The sequence below is a fragment of the Pelophylax lessonae genome, assembly GCF_965119305.1.
Source record: "Pelophylax lessonae genome assembly, chromosome: 13".
Taxonomy (NCBI): domain Eukaryota; kingdom Metazoa; phylum Chordata; class Amphibia; order Anura; family Ranidae; genus Pelophylax; species Pelophylax lessonae.
Window position 1 is genome coordinate 115,283,281 of NC_138780.1, and position 26,366 is coordinate 115,309,646.

The 26,366-nt window shown below is 42.2% G+C and overlaps 1 protein-coding gene across 1 annotated transcript in view; it reads right to left on the reverse strand.

Moving 5' to 3' along the window:
* The window catches only part of PRORP (protein only RNase P catalytic subunit), a 132,363-nt gene that overhangs the window by 45,894 nt on the left and 60,103 nt on the right, over positions 1-26,366 (reverse strand). Inside the window, exon 4 of the mRNA XM_082275924.1 lies at positions 13,619-13,726. Coding sequence (XP_082132050.1) covers positions 13,619-13,726 — 108 coding nt within the window. The remainder of the gene's footprint in view (positions 1-13,618; positions 13,727-26,366) is intronic.

Sequence of the window (26,366 nt, forward strand, 5' to 3'; positions counted from 1 at the left end):
TCACCAGTGCATTTCCTTCATAAACCACTCCACCTATGCATTTCCTTCATAAACCACTCTACCCATGCATTTCCTTCATAAACCACTCCACCAGTGCATTTCCTTCATAATCCACTGCTCCAGTGCATTTCCTTCATAAGCCACTGCTCCAGTGCATTTCCTTCATAAACCACTCCACCTATGCATTTCCTTCATAAACCACTCTACCCATGCATTTCCTTCATAAACCACTCCACCAGTGCATTTCCTTCATAATCCACTGCTCCAGTGCATTTCTTTCATAAACCACTCTACCCATGCATTTCCTTCATAAACCACTCCACCAGTGCATTTCCTTTATAATCCACTCCACCAGTGCATTTCCTTCATAAACCACTCTACCCGTGCATTTCCTTTATAAACCTCTCCACCAGTGCATTTCCTTCATAATCCACTCCACCAGTGCATTTCCTTCATAAACCACTCTACCCATGCATTTCCTTCATAATCCACTGCTCCAGTGCATTTCCTTCATAAACCACTCTACCCATGCATTTCCTTCATAATCCACTCCACCAGTGCATTTCCTTCATAAACCACTCTACCCGTGCATTTCCTTTATAAACCTCTCTGCCAGTGCATTTCCTTCATAATTCCCTCCACCAGTGCATTTCCTTCATAATCCACTCTACCAGTGCATGCTCCCATTGCACAAAATGTGACATCTAAGCCAGCAAACCAATGCAAATTTCTATTTTGTGTAAGGTCAACAGTGAAGCCATATTCTCCACTTCTACCAAAGGGCATATGAAGGAAGCCGTGACACATGACAGAGGTGTCTGATGTGCGGCCTGACTTTACATCCTCTACGAGGTGTGACGTTTATAAACTCAATACTCCATAATTGGCAGCTGTTTCTTTGGAAAAGGAAAGAGTTGCTTTAAGTACTGAATTATTAGCCACACATTGTGATACCCCTCCCCTATCCCAAACCTGTATGGGTAGATGAGTATAAAAACATTTAAAAAAGGAAGTAAAGTCTGGGGAAAAGATGTATTTTTGGTATCCTGCAAAGTAAATGCATAATGTGCTAGTATGCAAGGCATACTAGCACATTATGTGACATTTACCTGCAAACGAAGCCCTCATTGTCCCCGCTGGAGCCTGCATCCATCTTCACCCATCTTCCTTCCTGGTCTGCGGACCCTGACTGTGACATCACTCCCGTGCATGCGTGCGGGAGCCGCCAGTCACGGCACAGGACTCTGAAGAAACGGCACGGGCGGCCTTTTCTTCAGAGCGCATGCGCCGATGACGTCATCGGCTGCATGCAATGTAAATATCTCCGAAACGGTGCAAGTTTAAGAGATAGTTACAGTACCTATAGGTAAGCCTTGTTATAGACTTTACCTATAGGTACAAACAGTACTCCTGGGTTTACAACCTCTTTAACAGCCTAAGGGATTGTTCACGTGTGGCTAACATAGCTGCTCCCCTGAAAGTGATCCACTGTGGGCATTTGACAGGTGGTGAGAAAGCAATATGTCACCTCCTCACCATCTGTTTTAAATATCAAAATACCGGACCACTGTGACACAACCACATGTATTGCAGGTGGCTGCAATGCAGTCCAATTCACTTGAACAGGTCTCGTTTGGCAGAGGTGCCTGCTAAATGTTTCATGCCATTTAGGCCTCATGCACACTGGACATTTTTACAGCTACTGTTCTTGGCTTCTGGCGTTTTTGTTTTTTTTTTTTTCTACAGCCAGTAAACTCCCCAGCATGTTATCCTATGTGTTAATGCACACAGACTTCTATCAGCTATTATCAGCGTTTTTTGGCTGGGGCATTTTCTGGCTGGAAAAAAAACCCCCAGAACTAGTGGGTTTTGAGAGGACTTTTTTAGCTGTAAAAATGCTCCAATCCTGGTAAACGCAGTAACACCTTTTTGAGCGTTTTTGATCCCATAGCTTTAGCAGAGAGGTGTTTCCTTGCTAAAAAGAAAACTTCTCCAACCCGGTGTCCAGGCCTTACTGAAGACCTGCAGGTTGTGTGAGTGTGCAGGTGTGCCCACTTGGTAAAAGCAAGGCCTGGTTTTAGCTCAGGGCTCCTGTCAGGAGACAGTTGTGTACTCCATCCAAAGACGGGCGTACTCCCATTAGAAGAGGCGATCCACTCAAGGGATCACTGCACTCCATCTTGGAGAGATTTCTTACCCAAAAGGACTGGGAGAGTCAGGACAACAGCTGGGCGAGTCTGGAGGACTGGGAGAGTGGACACAGCCAGGCAAGTCCAGGGGACTGAGGGAGTCTGTCAGTCTCGGAGAAGTGAGGGAGCCTGGGGTGCCAGGAGATCCTATATAGCAAAGTCAGGGAGTGGGCCTGTGCAGTTGGATACTGTAACCAAAGGCCAGGGGATAATTGGGGGGGGGGGGGGTTTCATGTAGCCAAAAAAACTTGGCACTATCCCCTATGCAAATAGAACAGTTGAGGGGTAAGTCCCCACATCTCCTCAAGCTGAAGAGATGATGGGAGAAAGGGGATTTTTAAGTGCCGAAAAAGAGTAACACATAAATACAATATATCTAAAAACTACAAGTTTTATTTATACAAAAATGTTCTCAATTAAGAAAATATGTATCATTGAAACATATTAGATCAACATTGTCAACATATATTTTTTGACCATTTCGTGCAAACAATGTGTGATCTGATCAGATCCATATGCATCACACCATGCATCATTTGCACGAAATGGTCAAAAAAATATATGTTAACAATGTTGATCTAATATGTTTCAATGATACTGTACATGTTTTTTAATTGAGAAAATTTTCGTATAAATAAAACTTGTGGTTTTTAGATATACAGTAAACCCCCCTCCATTGCGGGGGTTACGTTCCGGACCCAGCCGCGAAAAGTGAAAATCCGCGAAATAGAAAAACCCTGTTAAAATGCACGTTCGTACGTGTAAAAGCATTTTAAGGTCTTTAAACACACTTTTAAAACAATAGAAACTCATTTAAACACATAAAAGATACTAAGAGACATAGCAAGAGCTATGGAAAACACAAAAATATTTCATTTTTAATGATTTATATAGTAAAATAACATTACAAAAAAAAACGCAATATACCGGGACCGCAAAAACTGAACCGCGATGGAGCGGGGGTTTACTGTATTGTATTTCTGTGTTACTCTATTTTGACACTTAAAAATTCCCTTTCTCCAATCATCTCTTCAGCTGGAGAAGTGGGGACTTACCCTTCAACTGTTCTAAAGACCAGGGAACCCACAGAGCTGGGTCTGAAGGATCCTGACAAGAGCAGCAGAGCTGCTGAAGAGAAAGCCAGGTGGCTTGGCATTTTTGTTGCCTGTTTTGATAGTGATAATCAACTGCATAAGCAACCATTTTTGTGAACTTTACTTTCATTTTGTTTAAGTGGACCTACAAGCCCTGAACTACAGTTCGGACTGGTGTGGACTCACTGAAACAATTCTGCCACTGACAGAGTTGTATAAAGTACTCGAAGCCCATACTTGAGTAAAAGTACAAGTGCTCAATCAAAAAGTGACTTGAGTAGAAGTGGAAGTGCTCTATCAAAAAGTGACTTGAGTAGAAGTACTAAAGTATTCAACATTTTTTGTACTTAAGTATTACAAGTAGTTTTTTAAAAAAAAAAAATGCTACTCAAGTACTGAAAGTAAAAGTACAAGTACTGTGTTATGTAGTTTATTAAAGAAGGAAGTCAAAAGTTTGAACATCATATTGTTTTTTATTATTTCAAATGCAGCTTTTATTTATACATACAGTAGCTTTTATTTTCGTAAGCGCTGATAATACACGTGTTTTGAGATTCATGAAACCTGCCATCTACTGTTCTGGCAGTGGTAATTTTTATAATTGTAAAGAGTAACTATGCAGCACAAAAAAAAAAATATCGGAGTAGAAGTATTAAAATCATTGAAAAAATGTAGTGAAGTAAAAGTGGAAGTAGGAGAAAAAAATTCTACTCTAGTAAAGTACAGATACCGCCTTTCGGTACTTAAGTACAGTAGTGAAGTAGTTCTACTTAGTTACCATACATCTCTGGCCACTGAGCTAAACAATCCCCATATCACACTGTTCCCTACCACAGCCAGCCCCCTCCCTACTTGCATGTCATAGCTCTCTACTGGAAGTGTCCTTTACTTCTCTGCCTTTTGGCTAAGATCAAGAATAGTATTTGTTTTTATCAGTGTCCAGTAGGGGTGCTTTGCCGTAATTCTGGCCTTTTGGTAGGAATGGCTGACTGTATGGTATCCCTTCTGGTATGATGGGGGGGCACTATGGGCACTCTGAAGGCTACTACTGGCTGGGACAGGAAATCGCGGGAACCCTCTGTGTGAAAAAGCACAAGGCCAGGTCACCAAGTTTTTTCAGCACAGTGCCTCTATTTTACCTTTTAGCTACATCTGAAGCAATTTTTTTTTACCAGGCCTCAGGGCGCAGCCAGTGCACCTGCACAGGCACTATTTTTTAAAATGTAATTTTCCCTCACGTTCCTGTCACTTCTGCACTTTGTGCTTCTTTTCTCAGTGGATGGAGGGTGTGGGTCCTCAGGCCTACCTGGAAGTCTAGGGGGAGAATATGTGGCCATTAGGTTCCTTCCTCCCCTGAACCGGGGGATCTCTTTTCGGGAGAGCCTCCTCACCTAGAACTCGGTCGGCTTCGACTGGCCGAGAGGATCGGGGTCCACCAGGCCTTTTGGGTACATGGACCAAGTTGAGCCTTGTCCTTTTCAGGCGCCTTGCACCCCAGGGAGTCAGGATAAGGTCCTACTTCTTCGGGGATGGACATGAGACACATCCTTAAGTGCATTTTGTTTGTGTGTGTTGTTTACATGCACTTTTTTTGTACACATAGGTGTTTTTGTGTCTAATTATTGTCTGTGCTAGCCCGGCTCTTAATCTTTTCTGTAGCTTCCACCGCAAGGAACATTGAGGGATGGAGAATACTAAGGAGTGTCACTTGAGTGACATCTCAGTCTGCTGAGCTGATGACATCAAATTCAAGTTGGCGGTGCCTAGCAGCAGTCTCTGCACTTTTGGCTGTTTACACACGGGAGGTTTTAAAAGGTAAATTATGTTTAAATATCTCGGAAAGAAGAGAAAAAAAGCCCCATCAAAAACCACCCAAGGAGAGCACTTCATAGTGTAGTAATTGGAAGTGAATGTAAATAGTCAGGAAATAGAGCATATAGTGGTGGTGTACTCACATCTGTGAGGTCGCTAATGGAGAATATATTTGTCTCTGCACAGTAAGAGGTCCACTGGATGCTCCTACACTGTGTGATCTCTGGATGCCGGTAAATTGTATGAAACGTATCTTACAGCGGTACTAGACTCTGATTTTAAGCTTCTACCTACAAGGTAAGCTTATAATAAATTGGCCCTACTGTGTATGTATGTGAGTTAGGGACCTTAGATTGTAAGCTCCTTGAGGGCAGGGACTGATGTGAATGTACAATGTATATGTAAAGCGCTGCGTAAATTGACAGTGCTATACAAGTACCTGAAATAATAATAATAAATAATAAGTCTTATATGCAGGTACCATACAAACTTATGCCATTTAGTAGATATGCAAATCACATCCAGACGATGACATCACTGCACGTGTTCAGCTTTCAGGACCCGAGGGGGGGATTTTTCAAAACTGGGCACACAGAATCTGGTGCAGCTGTGCAAAGTAACCAATCAGCTTCTAGGTTTTAGGCCTGGTTCACACTGGTTTGACATACGCTCCAACTCTTGGAGCACATTTCGCTTGACGTGTGTAAATCAATGGTTCCCTATGAGAGCCATCTTACCTTGTCCTACACAAGTCGGTCCAACTTATAAAAAGGTTCCTGCACTACTTTAGTCCGACTTCAGCCCATTCAATATCATTAAAGTCGGATTGAAGTTGGATCATCCTCTTAATTGAAACGACTTGTGGCATGCGACTTGTGCTCTGAGGATCTTGAAGGGAAACCCCATTACAAAAAGATAAAAAAAAAAAAACGGTGTGCCCCCAAGACAATACCAGACCCTTCAGTCTAGTATGGATTTTAAGGGGAACCCACACGCCAAAGAAAAAAAAAAAGCAGGGGGTACCCCCAAAAATCCATACCAGACCCTTATCCGAGCATGCAGCCTGGCAGGTCAGGAAAGGGGGAACACGCCCCCCTCCGACCAAACCAGGCCACATGCCCTCAACATGTGGGGGGGAGGGTGCTTTTGGGCAGGGGGGCTCTGCGCCCCCCCATCCCAAAGCACTTTGCCCCATGTTGATGGGGACAAGAACCTCTTCCCAACAACCCTGAAATTGGAAGCGGATTGGTTACTATGCACAGCTGCACCAGATTCTGTGTGCTCCATTTTTAATAAATCTCCCCACTGAGTGTGCCATAAATACAAAAAATGCAGCACCCTGGTGGTGACTCCCATACGCATGCACAGCAGTAATGTCATTGTAGCCCGGCCAGAGAGCGCAAACCCAGAAAGAAGACCGGGTGAAGATGGAAGCTCCTGGAGTAAATCTTCCATAATATGCTAGTATGTGGTGCATGCTCCACATACCCCCTACTGAGGAAGTTGTGATGCGAAAGCAAAAGACGCCACGTGTATAGGGGACGGAGACCTGGACGGACGAGCGGCGACCCACCAGCACGGCTCCCGACAGCTACTGTTTTTGGCGTGTACGGTCCGCACAAAGTGCAATTCTACTTTGAATGTGAATCAATTAAAGGATAATAGCAGTGTACACTTAGATGCCTCATTATCTTTATTCACATATCATGTCCCTGGTGAGAGATCGATCCAGGAAGTGGCATTTTTTGAGGATTCAATGCTGGTTTAATGCTTCAGTGAGGTGAGAAGCCATCTGGTGGCTAAACGGTGGTGGTGTCACTTTGGAAACATCTAACAAGCACTTTATTGAATTTTAAACCACGGTTATATTTATATTTTAGTGAACTTTTATGCACTTTACTTTGAATGCACTTTATGGACATTATATATTGTACCTAAGAGGAATATATATTGCACTGTAAGCGAGTTTATTGATTTATATGATGCACATTGTCACTTTATTTGATTTTATATAGCGCTGTATAAATATTTGTCTATGTGGTGCATGCTAGCACATTATTTCATAAAACCCTTTTTTAAAAAAAAAATTACTGAGTTTACTACCATTTTAATCTCCAGATGGAAAACGTTGTTAGCAGAGGTGCCATTAATAAAGGGTAATCTTTAAAGCTGTTTATATATGGAAATGAATGTTTATTTGGACATGTACTATGCATAAAACACCATCAACAGGTTTCGTGGAACAGATATGGCTACTTCTTCAGGGAAGTGTGGGACACATTTCAGGGCAGAGTAGTCGCAAGCATCTCTCTATAGCTGTTGGAGTGTTATCACAGAGTAAAACTCTGATGACCAGTGCAGAGGGATGTTTGTGGTTTCTTCTGCCCTGAAGCATCTTCTACACCTCCTCAGGAAGGGGCTACATCTCTGCCATGAAAAGCGCTGCTTGCTTGTTTTTTAATGTATAGTCCATGTCCAAATAAATGTTTTTTTCTATATAGAAACTGCTTCCAAAATTGTCCTTTATCAACCTAAATCCATGGCTTGTGCATTGTAATCTATTGCAGTGCGGGTATGTTGCCTGTCTAAAGAAATGGCACTTTAACACAAATGGCAGAGCAACTGACTTTCCTGTCTGTCTTATGACAGCACACTTCTCAGAGGTGTATTTCAACTGAATATACACAACTTTCCCTGAAACTTAGCGTTACAGTAATGCTACCTATCCCTGTATACTGCCATATATTTTGTTATACACCCCACCCTTTTGTACATTTTTTTATTTCCCAATTAAATCCTTTGGTCTAAAACGGCTATTTGTCTTCTTTCTTTTATACACAATTATAAACATTTCCAAAGGGAAATTAATGTTTATAGCAACAAAAAAAGGCCAAAAGCACTGCTGTTGCCTTATTTACCTATACCAGTCATACCCATATTGCACCGTATTATATTAATATGAGCTTTCATAGAACAATCCCTGAAAGTAAACATCCAAGGTTGGTTCAAATTCATTAAAACGGATTGCATAATGTTGAAACTGCGATCAAACGATTGCATGCAGGGATTCCCCTCACCAATTTTACATCATAGCATGGCTGATCTCTTCTGTACAGGTATTGTCTTGGTTCTGACGTCTGACACAAGGCACTCATCGTTCATGTAAGAGACCAGGACCTGACGCGCACAGGATGGAATGCTGCAGAACCACCGCCTGTTACTAGAGTAACTGGACGTTTCCACAACAGTTAATCATGGAATCTGATCATGGTATGGCATGTTGTGTTACCTCTGCAGTATAAAATTAATGGAATGCAAAAGGTGTGCTTAGTAAAAAAAAAGATCTTAGAAGTTCTTCTATTTCACAAGCTTGGAAAATAAAGGTTACAGTGAAACCCTAGTTATGTTGAGAAACCCCAAACTCCTCCAGGCAAACTTTGCAGGGATTTTAGAGAATCTTATTTCAGATTCTTTACTGATCCTTTTTTGAGGAGGGGGGGGTTCTTCCTATTTACTTTGATCAGAAGGGTCTAGCTTCAATAACATCACCTTAGTAATCCTTTATTTGTAATCAGAAAAGCTGTATCCTTTCAAACAAAGCAATGTAGCTGCGGCACTTTCAGCCACCCATAGATGGAATCAAATTCACCAGGGACCAGCCAAGTTTCAATCCATCTATGGGCAGGCTGATTGTACCCAAGTTGATCCATCGACTTTGGTACAACCACCATGTCAGATTTTTAGCGCACAATTATTGCCAGTGGCTATAACCGCTAGCAGTCATATAGTGTTCTCTTGGCAGGGAAGGCTCTCTAACCCCCACCCCCCCTCACCCTGGGGAGAACAAAATGGCTCGACAGAAGGAATTCACCTTGACTGTGTTGATTGTCGAATCAAGCGATTTTCTTTCCTGAAACCCATGGTTGTAGGAAAGAAAATCACATAATCTATGGCCAGCTTCATGCCAGTCATGCCAGCCATAGACAGAGTGGTTTCTTGATTCACTCATCAACAAAGTCAGTGTGGATGGGGGGATCTCTCCCGCATAGCCATTGTGTTCTCCCGGCAGAGGAAGCTGTCCCTGCCGGGAGAACACAGTGATTACTGCTAGCAGCTATAATAGCCGCTAACAATAATCGCATGTAAAGTCTGTCAGGCTGGTTGGACCCAACTTGGATACATTCATCCTGCTCATACATGGTTTGAATCTTGGCCGGTCCCTGCTGAACTGGCTAAGATTCGAACCGTCTATGGCCGGCATTAGGCATGTAAGGGTCTCACAAAGTATCTCAGCAAAAATGAAACTCTCTGTTGCGGAAGATGCTATTAATTTGATCTCAAGCTGTGTGTGGACTCCTCTGAAAAATAACAGGAGCAGAAACAGAGACTTCTGGCGGAAATCTGTACATGAACAGTGTATGGAAGGTTTCCAGGCTACCAAATTGCAGCTGCTGATTAAAATATATAATTTATACTTTGCTTTAGCAAAATTGGAGTTTTACTTTGAGAAATGTGGAGTTAGTGTAGAATTCTTACAACGTTCAGTAATACTTTAGCTGATATGTTTTTTTTTTTTTTAAAGGCTGTAGAAATTACTTTTAAAGTAGTAACTGATAGTTTTGTGGAGGTCATTATGTAAAGTCCCTAAAAATCCACCGGCAGTCAAAGCTAATATATATATTTGACTAGCAAAAAAAATAACGCTTGCAATAGAAATAAGAAAAATAATCATAAAATACATTGAATAATGTGTATAAATGAGTGTGAAAATTGTATACAATAAATACAATAATTGATGACAGAAAGTGCACTGGTGCTTGAAAAAAACAAATCCATAAATTGTGCAATATCTCTAAAAAGTGCAATCAGTGCTGTAAAAGTCCATACAAAGTGCAATGTCCTTAATCTAAAGTGCTTAGTGTGCTTCAAAGGTGCTGGGGTGCTTCAAACAAAACAGCCACTCCCCTACTGTGTCCCCACTCACCAGAGAAGATGGACCCTCAGCTATTTCATTCTTTGGGTCAATCGAGCTTGGAACTGATATAAAACGAACAAGATCCCCTTGATAGTAGTGCTCTGTTCCTATGATCACTTAGTGCTGAAACAGAGCACTACCATCAAGGGGATCTTGTTCGTTTTATATCAGTCCCAAGCTCGATTGACCCAAAGAATGAAATAGCTGAGGGTCCATCTTCTCTGGTGAGTGGGGACACAGTAGGAGTGAAGCACCCGCACTGGCTGTTTTGTTTGAAGAACCCCAGCACCTTTGAAGCACTCTAAGCACTTTATATTAAGGACATTGCACTTTGTATGGACTTTTACAGCACTGATTGCAGTTTTTAGAGATATTGCACAATTTATGGATTCATTTTTTTCAAGCACCAGTGCACTGTCATCAATTAATTTATTTATTGTATACAATTTTTCACACTCATTAATGCACATTATTCAATGTATTTTATGATTATTTTTGCTTATTTCTATTGTAAGCGCTGTTTTTATTGCTAGTCATTTGTGTCCTGGTTTTTTTACTTGGTGAACAGCAGCTGCAATCAATTTCAATTATTTACATAACACTTCACAATCAGTTGCACTCCCATTCAGCGCGGGTTTAAATACTTAATTTTAAGATATATATTTATGTTGTAAAGTGCTGCGAAAAATGTCACTATATAAATCCTGTATAATAATAATTCAAATATTTTTGAATCTTTTAGTTTGTGTTAATCCCAACAGGAAATGGGCAGAGATTATTTCCTATTTTTACAGCTAGAGCCAGACCTCCTACTGTGAGAGGGCTCGGAAACATTATCTGGTGTGCAGGAGATGATGTGAATGTAGCATGAAGAAGGGCAACAGCAGGAATTTTGCTTTAGTAAGTTCTCAATGAATAGAATTCTGATCTGATAGAGGATGCACAGCTGAATGCGTCACAGACTTATCTTAAGTGCTGACTTTGTAAAAAAAAAAAGCAATGGCATCAGCACATTAGCGCAATGAGAAATATAAAACATTGCTTGTGTGTAACACTTTGCTTGTGTCATAGGTTCAGACATTCATATACCATGGTTTACTCTGCATGCAAATTGGCACAATTTGCATACAAAAGAGGCATTTTTTTATGTGGTTTCTTTGTGAAAAACATATAAAAACCACATTTATCTTTCCCACGTTCTGTACATATATATACAGCTGACACACAATGGTTGCAGGTAAGTCAAACCACACACTGGAAATATTTACAGCCATAGCCGGAATGCACACCGCCTATAAAGTTTTCTTGTTCTTTAACATTATCCTTGGATTGGTTACCTGCTTTAAATGGTCCGCATACTAGACTACTTGTGGGTACATATTTTGAGTTCGTGGTGTGGAGCTTACCTAAAAGCAATTTCAGATTTTTATTATACATTTTTTTTTTTAGAAATTAGCAGGTGTACCACTAGAGGGAGCATTGTATGAGTCAGCTTCACCTAAAGTTTTACTTCCCCCCACAACATTAAAATCAGTCTGTATATGCAGTAAAGAATGCTGGTTATACTCACTGTGGAACCTACAGGGTTAATCCTGCACATTGTTTAAAAGGGTTATTTAATGTTGTCTTCTCTGATCCTCCCCTCCTTCCACAGTCCCCAATCTATCTCCTGATATTACAGAGCCTTGGGGGCACTCTGCAAATGCTCAGTTTGGTGTGTATTAGGGATCGACTGATTATCGGCAATGCCGATATATCGGGGGGCGATATGCACTTTCCCAGATATATCGGAATCGGCCCCCGGAGGTTACCGTTATTGCCGATATTCCAGGAAAGTGCTGTACCGGAGTGATGCCTGCAGCTAGAGGCATCACCCCGGTACCAGCCTCCATAGCCGACGGTCGGCTGTCTTTTAATGACAATCGATGCGGCTGAGAAGCCGCTCGGCTGTCAGTACAAGGAGCGGGACGGGACGTCCCCCCTCCTGCCGCCTTCCGCGGCTCACCCGGGTCTCCTGTCCCACCGGGAGACCCGGGCATCCTACCTGCATGGCCGCTGAAGAGAAAACCCAATTAAAGCCGAATTCGGTCTCCATGTAAAAACCCAGAAGTGATGTCATGACATCACTTCCGGGTATTCGGCGCCAGATTTAAAAAAAAATGACAGCATTCAAAACAGCCAAACTTGGCTGTTTTGAATGCTTTTAAGTGCAGAGGAGGGGTTTGGTGGTCTTTTTGTACCTGTGAAAAAAAAAAATTTAAATGTCTGAAAATATCGGCCGATATGATATCCGATGACCAAAATATCGGTATCGGCACTAAAAAACAATATTGGTTGATCACTAGTGTATTGCGATTTTTTTTTTCTTGGGAGGGTGCATTTCATCAGCACAGGGCCAATCAGCACTGTCCAGACAGAGGATCAGGGGTCATGCAGCCTCATAGGACACTCAGAGGAGAGTATAAGCTCCTCCTACAAGCTTTAAGCAGACACTGATAGAAGTCACAAGGCTGCTATATACTGCTGAGAGAAATATATTTAGCAGTTTATATTGACAAAAATAATTGCATTTCCATGTTCTGTGTACTGTGGGAGAGCAGATATAGTGAATGCAGGCTTAGTAACACTTAAACCTCTCTCTGCCTAAAGATGATCTACCCTCCGGATGCTGTGCCGAAACCTTGGAAGCCGAGAGCAAAGGACTAGTCCCCTGTATTGCCTGTGTTCTACAGCAGCTGATCTTTCCGCCATTACTGCATTTTACAGAATATTACAGCACTGCATATTGAAAAGGAAAGGTGCTTTTTAATAACATTCATTTACAACATGATTTGAGTCGCAATTATATACGCTAAAATCAATTTTCTTTTTATTTGCTATTTTGTTCCCACGAAAGTGGAATTACGCTTTAAGGCAATTTTCTGTACAATTTTCTTTAGATTTACCTTCAACTATGTAGTACAAAGGCCTGCCTTATTGGATACAATTGAAAGTGTGTTTAGTTTTGACCTTATATTATATGTTTTTTGGAAAATCTAACAGAAAATTGTACATGTATGGCCAGCCTAATGCCCAGTACACACGATCCGAAAATCGGGCGACGTTCCATCCGTTTTTTTTCGGATTCTAGCAGCTCTCAATAATATTCGCTAAACGGGAGAGGTTACTCACGATACAAATTTTCTCGGACGATAATTCTTAGCTTCCGGTATGTGTAACCACGCTGTAGCGTGTGAGGGGAAAATGATGTCTACTGCTCATGCGCTGTCTACTGCTCACCATTTTTTTCGGACGAACAACATACTGATAAAACGATTATCGTACGATGTGTTATAATACGATCAAAATTTTTATGCTTGCACGACCGGATAATATCGGGTGAACTGTCGTGATCGCCTCTCGTAAGCTGTGTACTAACGATCCGATTATCGTCCGATCCTTTCACAAGCGCTAATTTTCGTCCGATTTTCGGATCGTGTGTACGGGCCATAAGTCTACACAAACAAAAATCTCAATGATAACCATGATTGTAGTCAGTAATTACTCACAGCCTGGGAGAGAATGGCTTTTCTGGAATGGTATGCCACATTCAGCCCATCTACCACAATGTCATACGGGGGCCGGGAATTCACAAACTGAAGAAATGCCTGCAATTCCTAGAATAGAAAAAAAAAAAAACAGACATTATACAACAAAAATGACATTTGTCATGTGCTCTGAGCAAAGCAGGGTTATTTATATGCCACCAAATAAAGCTGCAAATTCACACTCCAATTCTTTCCATGCCTTTTAAATTAAAATCTAATAATAATATAAAAAAAAAAAAAAACTTTCCCCGGCCGGCCTCAGAGTATTTTAAGAGGTGTGGGCAATATCAGCGTGCTTCATTGCTGCCTCCAGGGAAAGCTGGGAAATCCCACAAAAATTCACTCCTGTAACTGGTATGGAAAAACTTTCTGTTGACATGCGTATTTAGGCTATTTATGTTTTGGGGGGTGGGAGCTGCCAGTCAAGCAGGCTTTCTATTGTATTGGAAGGTCACCTTTAGGATTCCATAAAAACCTGTCCATTTTACCGCACAATAATGAAGTGCCAGAAATGGGCGACCATACACGCATCTGGCTGTGGGGCTTTGCAGCGCCATTCATCAGCAGACCACAACACACGTGTGTTTTAGCACACCAGTGCACAGATGTGAATCATATGTGCGTTGTCAAGCACTGAGTTGAAAAAGAATGATGCAGATCCAATAAAACCTGTGTTGTAGTGTGTCGGGATTTTATTTAAAATGGGCTGTGTTACTGCAGTTAACTCACTAAGACTGGGTTCACATTGGTGTGATGGAAGACATTGCATGTGAATCGCACTGCACTGCTGTGCAAATCACATGCGATTCAAATTCAGCCATACAGATTGTATGGCTGAATTTGTATCGCATTCAGAACAAGCTCATGCAGGACTCCTTTTCTTGGTCCGCACCAGAATTGGATTGCATAGGTGTTCACACCTATACAATCCAATTTCTGTCCAAATTGACAGTTCGCGCTGCGATATGCGAACCGATCTGGGGATGTCATTAACTTTGTATTGACACTCCCAGCGGTTCCCATATGGCAGTGTGAGCTGCCTGCGAGTTGGGTGCGATGCGGGAACCTGGATTTGCAGGGATTCCTGCATCGCACCAATGTGAACCGAGCCTAAATGCCATACGTTACCGAGAGTGTAGGAATGCACCGCACGCAGCCCTAACGGGTCCAAAAAAATAAAAAAACGGTCAAAAGAAAAATCAGGAAGCAGCCTTTCCTGATCTAAGCGTATTAATTGTCTAGCTGTCATGCTGATTCTTTGGTTTCCATACGAAGCCAATGATGAAGAGCAAATAGTCAGGAAGTAAAGTCAGCACTCTATAACTAAAGGCTTGTACGCACTATAAGAAAATCGGGCGAATATTTTCGTCCAAAGACTTTTCGTACGATCTTCGTATAGTGTGTACACACCTTTCGACAGCCGATTCAGAAATTTTCATACAAAATTTTTCTCGTACGGGATTTACGCTACGTTCACATCTTGGCGTTGCTATTACAGGCATTTTTATGGGCGTTTTTTCAGGCGTTTTTATGGGCCTTTTCACAGGCGTTTTTTGTGCAGGCGTTTTTAGATTGAATAGAGAACAATGGAAAACGCCTGTAATCTGCCCAAAAAGAAGCTCATGTACTTTGAGCATTGGGCGTTTTGCTCACAGCATCAAAACGCTCAGATGTGAACTGGGGCCATTGAAATTAATAGGATTTGTCTTGTTGGGCGTTTTGAGAGCTGATCCTAGAGCAGAAAAACGCCCCCAAAACGCCTACATGTGAACAGAGCCTAAACTAACAATTTTCACTGAATGTGTACCATTTTCGTATGATTTTTGTACAAGAAAAAAATCAGAAAATAAATACTGCGCAAGATCAGAAAACAATAAACAACAGAAAAAAGCCTTTGTCGTACGAGAATTTTCATACGAATATTCGTTTATCGGTTCTGATTTGCTGTGAAACACAGGGGAAAATTGGACGATTGTTCGCCCGATATTCTTATAGTGTGTACTTAACCGGTTGCCGACCGCCGCACGACTATATACTGCGGCGGTCAGCCCCGGCCAGGCAGAGTGACGTATCGGTACGTCACTCGCCTGTCACTGACTTGCGAGCCTATCGCGGGCGGGCGCGCGCCCGCCCGCCGCGGCTCGTTCACAGGCAAGTCAGTGCGTGTGACCGGCGGACTCGATGTCCGCCAGTCACACTGCGATCGCTCCTGTGAAGGGAGAAAGACAGAGCGGCTTATGTAAACAAGCTGCCTGTCAGTTCTCCCTGTGTAAAAGTGAAGATCTGTCCGTTCTACTATGTAGAACGGTTGATCTTTGCTTTTACACCAATAGGAATGTCCCTACACAGTTAGAATCACGCCCCTAGGACACACTTAACCCCTCCCTGTCCAATAAAGTTAACCCCTTCCCTGCCAGTGTCATTTTTGCAGTAACAGTGCATATGTATAGCACTGATTACTGCAGTAATGTCACTGGTAACCCCAAAAGTGTCAAAAATGTCAGTCAAGGGTCCGATCTGTCCGCCGCAATGTCGCAGTACCGAAAAAAAATCGCAGATCGCCGCCATTACGCGTTAAAAAAAAAAACACCAAAAATGACAAAAATCTTTCCCTTTGTTAGTAAACGCGATAACTTTTGCGCAAACCAATCAAAATACGCTTTTTGCGATTTTTTTTACCAAACATAGGTAGCATAAAACAAATTGGCCGAAAAATGTTAAAAAATTTTGATTTTTACTTTTTTTTTGGGGGAATTTCATATAAAAAAATGTGAAAAATATTGTTATTTTTGCAAAATTTACGCTCTTTTTTTGTTTATAGCGCGTGATCAAAAAATCGCACAGGTGATCAAATACCACCAAAAGAAAGCTCTGTTTGTGGGAAAAAAAGGACGTCAAATTCGTTTAGGTACAGCGTCGCACGACCGCGCAATTGTCCGTTAAAGTCACGCAGTAAAAAATCGCAAAAAAACCCCTGGTCCTTTAGCAGCCAAATCCTCCGGGGCTTAAGTGGTTAAGACCAATAATTGTATAAAACTGGCTGTGTTCTAATAAAAAAAAAAAAAAAAAAGTTGCCCCATCCTGCACTAGTGTATGAAATATGAAAACATTTGAGCTGCAGGTATTATCTACAGTGCATCCGGATAGTATTCATAGTGCTTCAATTTTTCCACGTTTTGTTATGTTACAGCCTTATTCCAAAATGGATTAAAGTCATTATTTTTCTCAAAATTCTACAAAATACCCCTTAATAACAACGTGAAAGAAGTTGGTTTGAAAGCTTTGCATATTTATTACAAATAAAAAAATCCCATGTCGGTAAGTATTCACAGCCTTTGCCATGACACTCAAAATTGATCTCAGGTGCATCCTGTTTCCACTGATCATCCTTGAGATGTTTCTACCACTTGATTGGAGTCCACCTGTAGTAAATTAAGTTGATTGGACATGATTTGGAAAGGCACAAACCTGTCTATATAAAGGTCCCACAGTTAACAATGCATGTCAGAGCACAAACCAAGCATGAAGTCCAAGGAATTGTCTGTAGATCTCCAAGACAGGACTGTATCAGGGCACAGATCTGGGGAAGGGTACAGAAGAATTTCTGCAGCATTGAAGGTCCCAATGAGCACAGTGGCCTCCATCATTCGTAAATGGAAGAAGTTTGGAACCACTAGGAGTCTACCTAGTTAGAGTGGGCCGCCTAGCCAAGCTGAACGACTGGAGAAGGGCCTTAGTCAAGGAGGTGACCAAAAACCCAATGGTCACTCTGACAGAGCTCCAGCGTTTCATTTTTGAGAACCTTCCAGAAGAACAACCATCTCTGCAGCACTCCAACAATTAGGCCTGTATGGTAGAGTGTCCAGACGGAAGCCACTCCTCAGTAAAAGGCACATGACAGCCCGCCTGGAGTTTGCCAAAAGGCACCTGAAGGACTCTCAGACCATGAGAAACAAAATTATCTGGTCTGATGAAACATGGATTGAACTCTTTGGCCCGAATGGCAAGTGTCATGTTTGGAGGAAACCAGGCACCCCTCATCACCTAACCAATTTTTTTCAGCAGCAGGAACTGGGAGACTAGTCAGGATTGAGGGAAAGATGAATGCAGCAATGTACAGAGACATCCATGATGAAAACCTGCTCCAGAGCGCTCTGGACATAAGACAGAGCAAAGATTAATCTTCCAATAGGACAACGACCCTAAGCACACAGCCAAGATACCAATGAGTGGCTAGGGGACAACTCTGTGAATGTCCTTTAGTAACCCAGCCAGAGCCCAGACTTGAACCGATTGAACATCACTGGAGAGATCTGAAAATGGCTGAGCACTGACGCTCCTCATCCAACCTGATGGAGCTTGAGAGGTCCTGCAAAGAAGAATGGGAGAAACTGCCCCAAAAATAGGTGTGCCAAGTTTGTAGCATCATACTCAAAGACTTTAGGCTGTAATTGGTGCCAGAGGTGCTTCAACAAAGTATTGAGCAAAGGCTGTGAATATTTATGTACATGGGATTTTTTTTTCCTTTTTTATTTTTAATAAACTTGCAAATATTTCAAACAAACTTCTTTCACGTTGTCATTAAGGGGTATTGTTTGTAGAATTTTGAGAAAAATATTAAAATGTATTCCATTTTGGAATAAAGCTATAACATAACAAAATGTGGAAAAAGTGAAGCGCTGTGAATACTTTCCGGATGCACTGTATGTCAGTCACTCCTACTCTGCCACTTGTTTTGAATTTTCAGCAGCCCATGTTGCCACTGTCAGGTTGATTTTAACCACTTAAGGACCGGGCCTATTTCTGACATTTGTCGTTTACAGGTTAAAATCTGAATTTTTTCCTAGAAAATTACTTAGAACCCCCAAACATTATATATTTTTTTTTTAGCAGAGACCCTAGAGAATAAAATGGAGATCGTTGCAAAACTTTATGTCACACAGTATTTGCGCAGCTGTCTTACAAACGCATTTGTTTGGGAAAAAAATATACTTTTTTAAATTAAAAATAAGAAAACAGTAAAGTTAGCCCAATTTTTTATATATATTGTGAAATATAATGTTACGCTGAGCAAATAAATACCGAACATGTCATGCTTCAAATTGTCTCAGGCTCGTGGAATGGCAAAAAACATTGATACTTAAAAATCTCAATAGGCGACGCTTTAAAAATTTCTACAGGTTACCAGTTTAGAGTTATAGAAGAGTTCTAGGACTATTTGCTCTCACGATCGTGGCGGTACCTCACATGTGTGGTTTGAACACTGTTTACATATGTGGGCGCGACTTGCGTATGCGCGTGAGCTTGGAGGGACGGGTCGCTTATTTATTTATTTTTTTTTATCACTTTTAGTGTCGGTTCACACTATGGCGATCCGACTTCGGAGGCGACTAGTGAAGTCGCCGTGCACCGTGACTTCGGCGCGACTAGCACAGACCTCACATAATGGAAGTCAATGCAAGTCGCTCCGACTTCGGTCAAAAGTAGTGCAGGAACTATTTTCTAAGTCGGAGCGACTTGAGTCGCTCCTATTAGAACGGTTCCCATAGCACTGAATGGACCGCGACTTGTCAGACGGCCAAGTCGCCTGACAAGTCGCAGTAGTGTGAACCGGGACTTATTCCTATTACAAGGAATGTTTGTAAACATCCCTTGTAATAAAAATAAGCAGGACAGGTCCTCTTTAATGTGAAATCTGGGGTCAAAAAGACCTCACATCTCACATCTACACTTAAAGAGGTTGTAAACCCAATTTTAAAATTTTTTTCACCCTGAAAGAGAAACACATAATGAGCTAGTATGCATCGCATACTAGCTCATTATAAAATACTTACCTTAGAACGAGCCCCCACCATGCCCCCCGCTTACCTCTATGACGGGCGACATGCTCAGTCGCCCGTCTTCCGGGATCGCAGCATCCGGCCATCTGATTGCCCGGAGCCGCGGTGACGTCACTCCCGCGCACGAAAGCGGGAGCCAACGGTCACGGCACGGGGCTCTGAAGGAACGGCACCAGCGGCCGTTCCTTCAGAGCGCATGCGCCAGTGACGTCACTGGCTGCATGTAAGGTAAATATCTCCTCAATGGTACATGTTTAGGAGATATTTACAGTACCTATAGGTAAGCCTTAATATAGGCTTACCTATAGGTACAAGTTGCAGAGGAGGGTTTACTTCCTCTTTAAAAGCAAAAAAAAAAAGGCATTTTTTTTCAGTATGAAAACAAAATGGGCACATTAAGGCTATTAAGAGGAAGCGACATACAGCGTCGCTCCGGTTCTCCAAGGCCATAGAGCCGAGTGGGAGCCATCTTGCCCTCACTTGACTTCCTGCCTGGAACATGGACGGACGCTGCTGGGACCACTTTTATGTGAAAGAGGACCGCCCGCCCTGTAAGAAAATACCGGGGTTATCTGCTGCCACCGGTATTTAACACCAAAGTACTGACGGTTAACTGCGGCGGGCGGTCCAGAAGTGGTTAAATTGAAGCTGGTGTGCAGATGTTGGCATTTGAACCACTTCAATACCGGACACTTTTACCCAGCTTCCCGCCCAGACCAATTTTCAGCTTTCGGCACTGTTGTACTTTCAAAGATCAATTGCGTGGTCATGCAACACTGTACATATATGAAATGTATTCATTTTTTCACACAACTAGAGCTTTCTTTTGGTGGTATTTAATCACTGCTGGGTATTTTTGAACCAAATACTGTATGTCTATCTTGGTCTCATCAGACCACAGGACATGGTTCCAGTAATCCATGTCCTTAGTCTGCTTGTCTTCAGCAAACTGTTTGCGGGGTTTCTTGTGCATCATCTTTAGAAGACGCTTCCATCTGGGACAACAGCCATGCAGACCAATTTGATGCAGTGTGTGGCGTATGGTCTGAGCACTGACAGGCTGACCCCCCCAACCCTTCAACCTCTGCAGCAATGCTGCAGCACTCATACATCTATTTCCCAAAGAAAACCTCTGGATAAGACGCTGAGCATGTGCACTCAACTTCTTTGGTCAACTATGTCGCCCTGTTCTGAGTGCAACCTTTCCTGTTAAACCGCTGGATGGCCTTGGCCACCATGCTGCAGCTCAGTTTCAGGGTCTTGGGAATCTTCTTATAGCCTAGGCCATCTTTATGTAGAGCAACAATTCTTTTTTTCAGATCCCCAAAGAGTTCTTTGCCATGAGGTGCCATGTTGAACTTCCAGTGACCAGTATGAGAGAGTGAGAGGGATAACAACAAATTTAACACACCTGCTTCCCATTAACACCTGAAACCTTGTAACACTTAACGAGTCACATGACGCCGGGGAAGGAAAATGGCTAATTGGGCCCAATTTTGACATTTTGACTTAGGGTGTACTCACTTTTATTGCCAGCGGTTTAGACACTAATGGCTGTGTGTTGAGATATTTTGAGGGGACAGCAAATTTACAGTTTTACAAGCTGTACACTCACTACTTTACATTGTAGCAAAGTGTAATTTCTTCAATGTAGTCACATGAAAAGATATAATAAAATATTTACTTAAATGAGAAGGGTGTACCCACTTATGTGAGATACTGTATATATATATATATATATATATATATATATATATATATATACACACACACAGTATATCATTTTTTAACCCACTGATGCTGATATATAGGAAGAAAGAAGTCTTCTTCCTCTATTTGCACCAGCTTCTCTCCCAGATACTCCACCTCTGACCTGGAGAATCTGGTAGGGAGATACTTCAGCTCTCACTTTCATAAACTGGCCGTTTGTGACAGAACAGTCATGTACTGTGATGAGGAGCGGAGAACATGTTCTCTGCTCCTCATCTCAGCTACATAAACCAGTATTCACCAGAGATCAGTGGATCATGGCTTTTCTCTGTTTCATAAACAGAACCTTTAGAGCCCATTCACATTAGCGCGACTTGTCAGGCGACTTGTCAGCCTGACAAGTCGCGGTATGTCGCGGTCCATTGAGTAGTACAGGACCCGTTCTAATAGGAGCGACACAAGTCAAGGTGCACGCGACTTCACAGGTCGCCCCCCCCAAAGTCGTGTCGCCTCAATGTGAATGGGCTCTTAATGTAATCCCAGTTTTAACAGCTCCTCCTTGGCAGAATAGATGCTACATATTTTGAATTACAGAGAGGAGTTCCAGAAAATTCAATTAGACTTTTCTCTTTTAATGGTAAGGAATTTCACAAATGTTACAATGGTTTAGGCCCCTTTCACACTTGTGCGACAAGTCCTGCGATTTTGAACTGCAAAGTTGCATGACAAGTTGTACTCCATGATTTCCAATGAATACCATTCATATCTGTTACGACTTCAAGTCGCAACAACTTCAAAGTAGTTCCTGCACTACTTTGGGCCGTTTTTAATGCATTTTGAGGTCCATAGACAAAGGCATTGCTTCAAGTCCAGTCAAAATCACGGTAAAAAAATTGTGGCGAAATCGCGCCACTTTTAGGTGGCATAAGTGTGAAAGGGGCCTTAGTGTTTCGTGTGGGGGGGTTTACTAATGGGGGATTTTTTTGACAATCCTGGAGTTCTGCTTTAAGCAATCCAAGTGTCATATATTAAGATTTAGCTCTACTTTAAGTATAGTCTGTAATGGTGCCAGACTATTTGTTGGTAGAATTCAGAGGAAAGTGTTGCAATAGTCGACCTGTCATATGGAGAGGCCTTTGGTTTGTTTATAACTCCATCATATATGAGGTGAGGGCCGAAACAGGATTTGTATTTTAGATTGAATGGATATGAGGTAAATGAGAGCACACAGTTCAATTAGTCCCAGGCAACAGAATTTCTAATCCAAATCCAACTGCCCCCAGTGTAGTAAACGCAAAGGATAGTGAATGTAATGCTAATTTTCATATGGATCAACATTTAGATTACGTAAAATTGGGTAAATATTTTGGTGCCAAGGAAGAGCTGATCTTTGACACAAGTTGGTCATGTAACAAACTCTTAACGTGTTATCATTTGGAGTGGGAATGTATTAAAGTGGAACTACACAGCATCTGAGCACCACAAACAAAAAACACACGATTTAATTAATTAAGGGAAGATGATTCATGTAGCATTTACTTCCTGGAATTCATCTGCCCTTAGCTCAGACATGCAGGTAGGAGAACATGCTTAGCTAAGAATACCCCTCCTCCTCTCCTGAAAACTCCAGGGATGGCTGACATCATTTGCCTAGGCCTGAAAAACAGGAAGTAACTGAAAAATGTAAAAAAAAAAAAAAAGAAGTTTAAAAGGAATAATTATGATATATCTTCCTATGTATTTCCTAATGCTAGCAGCATAAGATGTACAAATATTCAATGTTGATTGAGAGAGCAATGTTTCGCTTTATGTAGGTTTTATGGCACAATGCTTTGTTAGTGTTTAAGTTATGAAGGGCAGTATATCCCTGCATCAGTTACCAGCATAAAACGGAGCTTATAAATAAGAAAAAACCCACATGCTACTGCAGTTTCCTTCCTGCTTTAACAAGGAAAAAGATCAGAATGTGAAATATTTCATGCTTGTGTACACGTACCATTACTTTCAGTTAAGTCTTGTATGATCAGCAGGGAGATATGACTAAAAGTACCCAAGGATAAGATGTAATGACGGATTATGTCTCTTTAGTCAGTACATTAGTAGAGCAGCACTGTGAATCTGGAATCATTTTCCCCACAGAGCTTTCTTTTGGTGGTATTTGATCACCTCTGTGTTTTTTATTTTTTTGCGCTATAAACAAAAGAGCCATAATTCTAAAAAAAAAACAATATTTTTTTACTTTCTGCCATAGAACATTCTCAATAAAAGAAATAAATAAAAATCTATTTTTTTTTCTCATTATTTTAGGCCAATATGTATTTTGCTACATATTTTTGGAGAAAAAAAAAATCTCAATAAGTGTATATTGATTGGTTTGCACAAAAGTTATCGCGTCTACAAACTAGGGGAAAGATTTATGTAATTTCTATTTATTTCTTTTTTTTACTAGTAATGGCGGCGATCAGCGAATTTTAGCAGGACTGCAACATTGCGGCAGACAGATCAGACACTTAACTTGACACTTTTTGGGGGACCGGTGACATTACTACAGTAATCAGTGCTAAAAATATGCACTGTTAGTGTACTAATGACACTGGCAGGGAAGGGGTTAACACCAGAGGCGATCAATGGGTTAAGAGGGTGCTTTCTAACTGTGTGGGGGATGGACTTGCTGGAGGAACACAGGATCCCTGTGTTCATCTCTGATAGAACAGTGGTCTGCTGTGTTTATATCGGCAGACCGCCGTTTTGTCTCCATGGGGAGCAATCACGGGTGCCCGGCGGACATCACGCCTCGCCGGACCTTGTGATGGACTCCCCCTGTGGCCAATCAGCGCCCCCAGTAGCTGTCTCACGAAGCTACATACAGGTACATCGTTTTTCAGGACAGAGCTGACCTGCCACAGTAAAATTACAGCTGGTCGGCAAGTGGTTAATATAGAAATGAAAGGCAAAACATGTTTGTATAGATATTGATACCATATTCCATATAGATACCAAATATTGATTTGATTTAGGTTTTTCTTCTGTTTATTTTTAGCAATTAACAAAATGGAAAGTAAATAAACTATTAAGCCCCCGTTCACACTGGGGCGACCTGTCAGGCGACCTGGTCACCTGACAGGTCGCTGTAGGTCGCCTGCCATACAGAAGCTGTGGACCCGTTCTAATAGGAGCGACACAAGTCGCTCCGACTTAGAAAAAGGGTCCGGAGCTTCTTTGGGGCACCCTGGAGCGACCTGCATTGACTTCAATGTTATGAAGTCCGTGCCGGCCGCTCCGAGGTCGCGGTGCGAGCAGCGCGCCCCGACCTGTGAGGTCGCCCCGGGAAGTCGGATAGCCCCAGTGTGAACGGGGCCTAACACTTCTATTTCTGAAAGCATTTGTTACTCCAACACTTCATATTCCTGATATGTGCCTGCTGTACCATGTCGTTGTAGGAGAATATATCCTACTCACTTTGTCTTGCTTCCTTTATGTAAAATCTCTGGTGATCCTGCCAGTCCCTCTGCTTTCCTATTTTTTTTTTTAAAAAAAACTGACCACACCAAGCAGAAGAACACACCATGGTCAGTTCTCTAGCTATGCTGGGAACTCAGTGTACTCTCCTCCAATGATTAGACTTGTCCTGACATGCCCCCGCTGCACAGCCATTCACTGGGAAGCTCAGTGTAATGCTGCTTCTCCTCCCCCCCAGCACTTTTGCAGCTGAGAACTGAGGGAATGTGATCACTTATAAAAAATGGGAAAAAGGGTAATTATAATTTATTTTTATATCCATGCAAAAACGTCTTGCCTTTTATTTCAATTTATTGGTTGTTTTACAAGGTGATCGTTACAACTACTTTTTTACAGCATTTTTTTCACACCTGCCTAAAACGTTTGCACAGTAGTGTACATATAATCATATGGAGACATTTTTGATGAAAATGGCTGGCCAAAGGGTCTCTCTAAGTATTGGGTTCAGGTATGGTTAGATTTAGGTGTTACATTCAGGTAAGAACTTTAAAGCCTGGTCCACAGCGGGCTGAAAATAAAAATAAAAATGAGGAGCTTGCTGTATTAAATAGTTTAAGTTTAAAGCGGAGTTCCAGCCTAACCGCGCACTCACCTGTCCCACGGTCCAGCGATGCGCCGTCATCTCCCTCTCTGCTCCGCGGCGCCGGCATCACTGATGTGGGCACCAGGCTGTGACAGTTTGCGGCTTCACAGCCGGGTACGCACTGTGCATGCGCGAGTTGCGCTATGCGTCGTGATTGGCCGGCAATCTTCTGGGACCTCTGACGTCTCCCAGAAGATTGCAGGGAGGGAGGGAGAGAGGAGAACTTCCGCTCAGGGCGCCGCGGCGCTCCGAGCGGAAGTGGGAGCGGGTACATGTCAAATCTAGGTACCCGCTCCCCCCCCCCCCCCCAAAAAAAAATGACATGCCAAATGTGGCATGTCAGGGGGTTAGGACTATTTAAAGCGGAAGTTCCACTTTTGGGTGGAACTCCGCTTTAAGTTTAGGAATACGAATGTTGTCCCATTCTTGTCTAATACAGGCTTCTAGTTGCTCAACTGTCTTAGGTCTTCTTTGTTGCATCTTCCTCTTTATGATGCGCCAAATGTTTTCTATGGGTGAAAGATCTGGACTGCAGGCTGGCCATTTCAGTACCCGGATCCTTCTTCTACACAGCCATGATGTTGTAATTGATGCAGTATGTGGTCTGGCATTGTCATGTTGGAAAATGCAAGGACTTCCCTGAAAGAGACGACGTCTGGATGGGAGTATATGTTGTTCTAGAACTTGGATATACCTTTCAGCATTGATGGTGCCTTTCCAGATGTGTAAGCTGCCCATGCCACACGCACTCATGCAACCCCTTTCCCGTCAGAGATGCAGGCTTCTGAACTGAGCGCTGATAACAACTTGGGTTGTCCTTGTCCTCTTTAGTCCGGATGACATGGAGTCCCAGTCTTCCAAAAAGAACTTCAAATTTTGATTTGTCTGACCACAGAACAGTTTTCCACTTTGCCACAGTCCATTTTAATTGAGCCTTGGCCCAGAGAAAACGCCTGCGCTTCTGGGTCATGTTTAGATATGGCTTCTTTATTGGGCTATCGAGTTTTAGACGGCAACGGCAAATGGCAGGGTGGATTGTGTTCACCGACAATGTTTT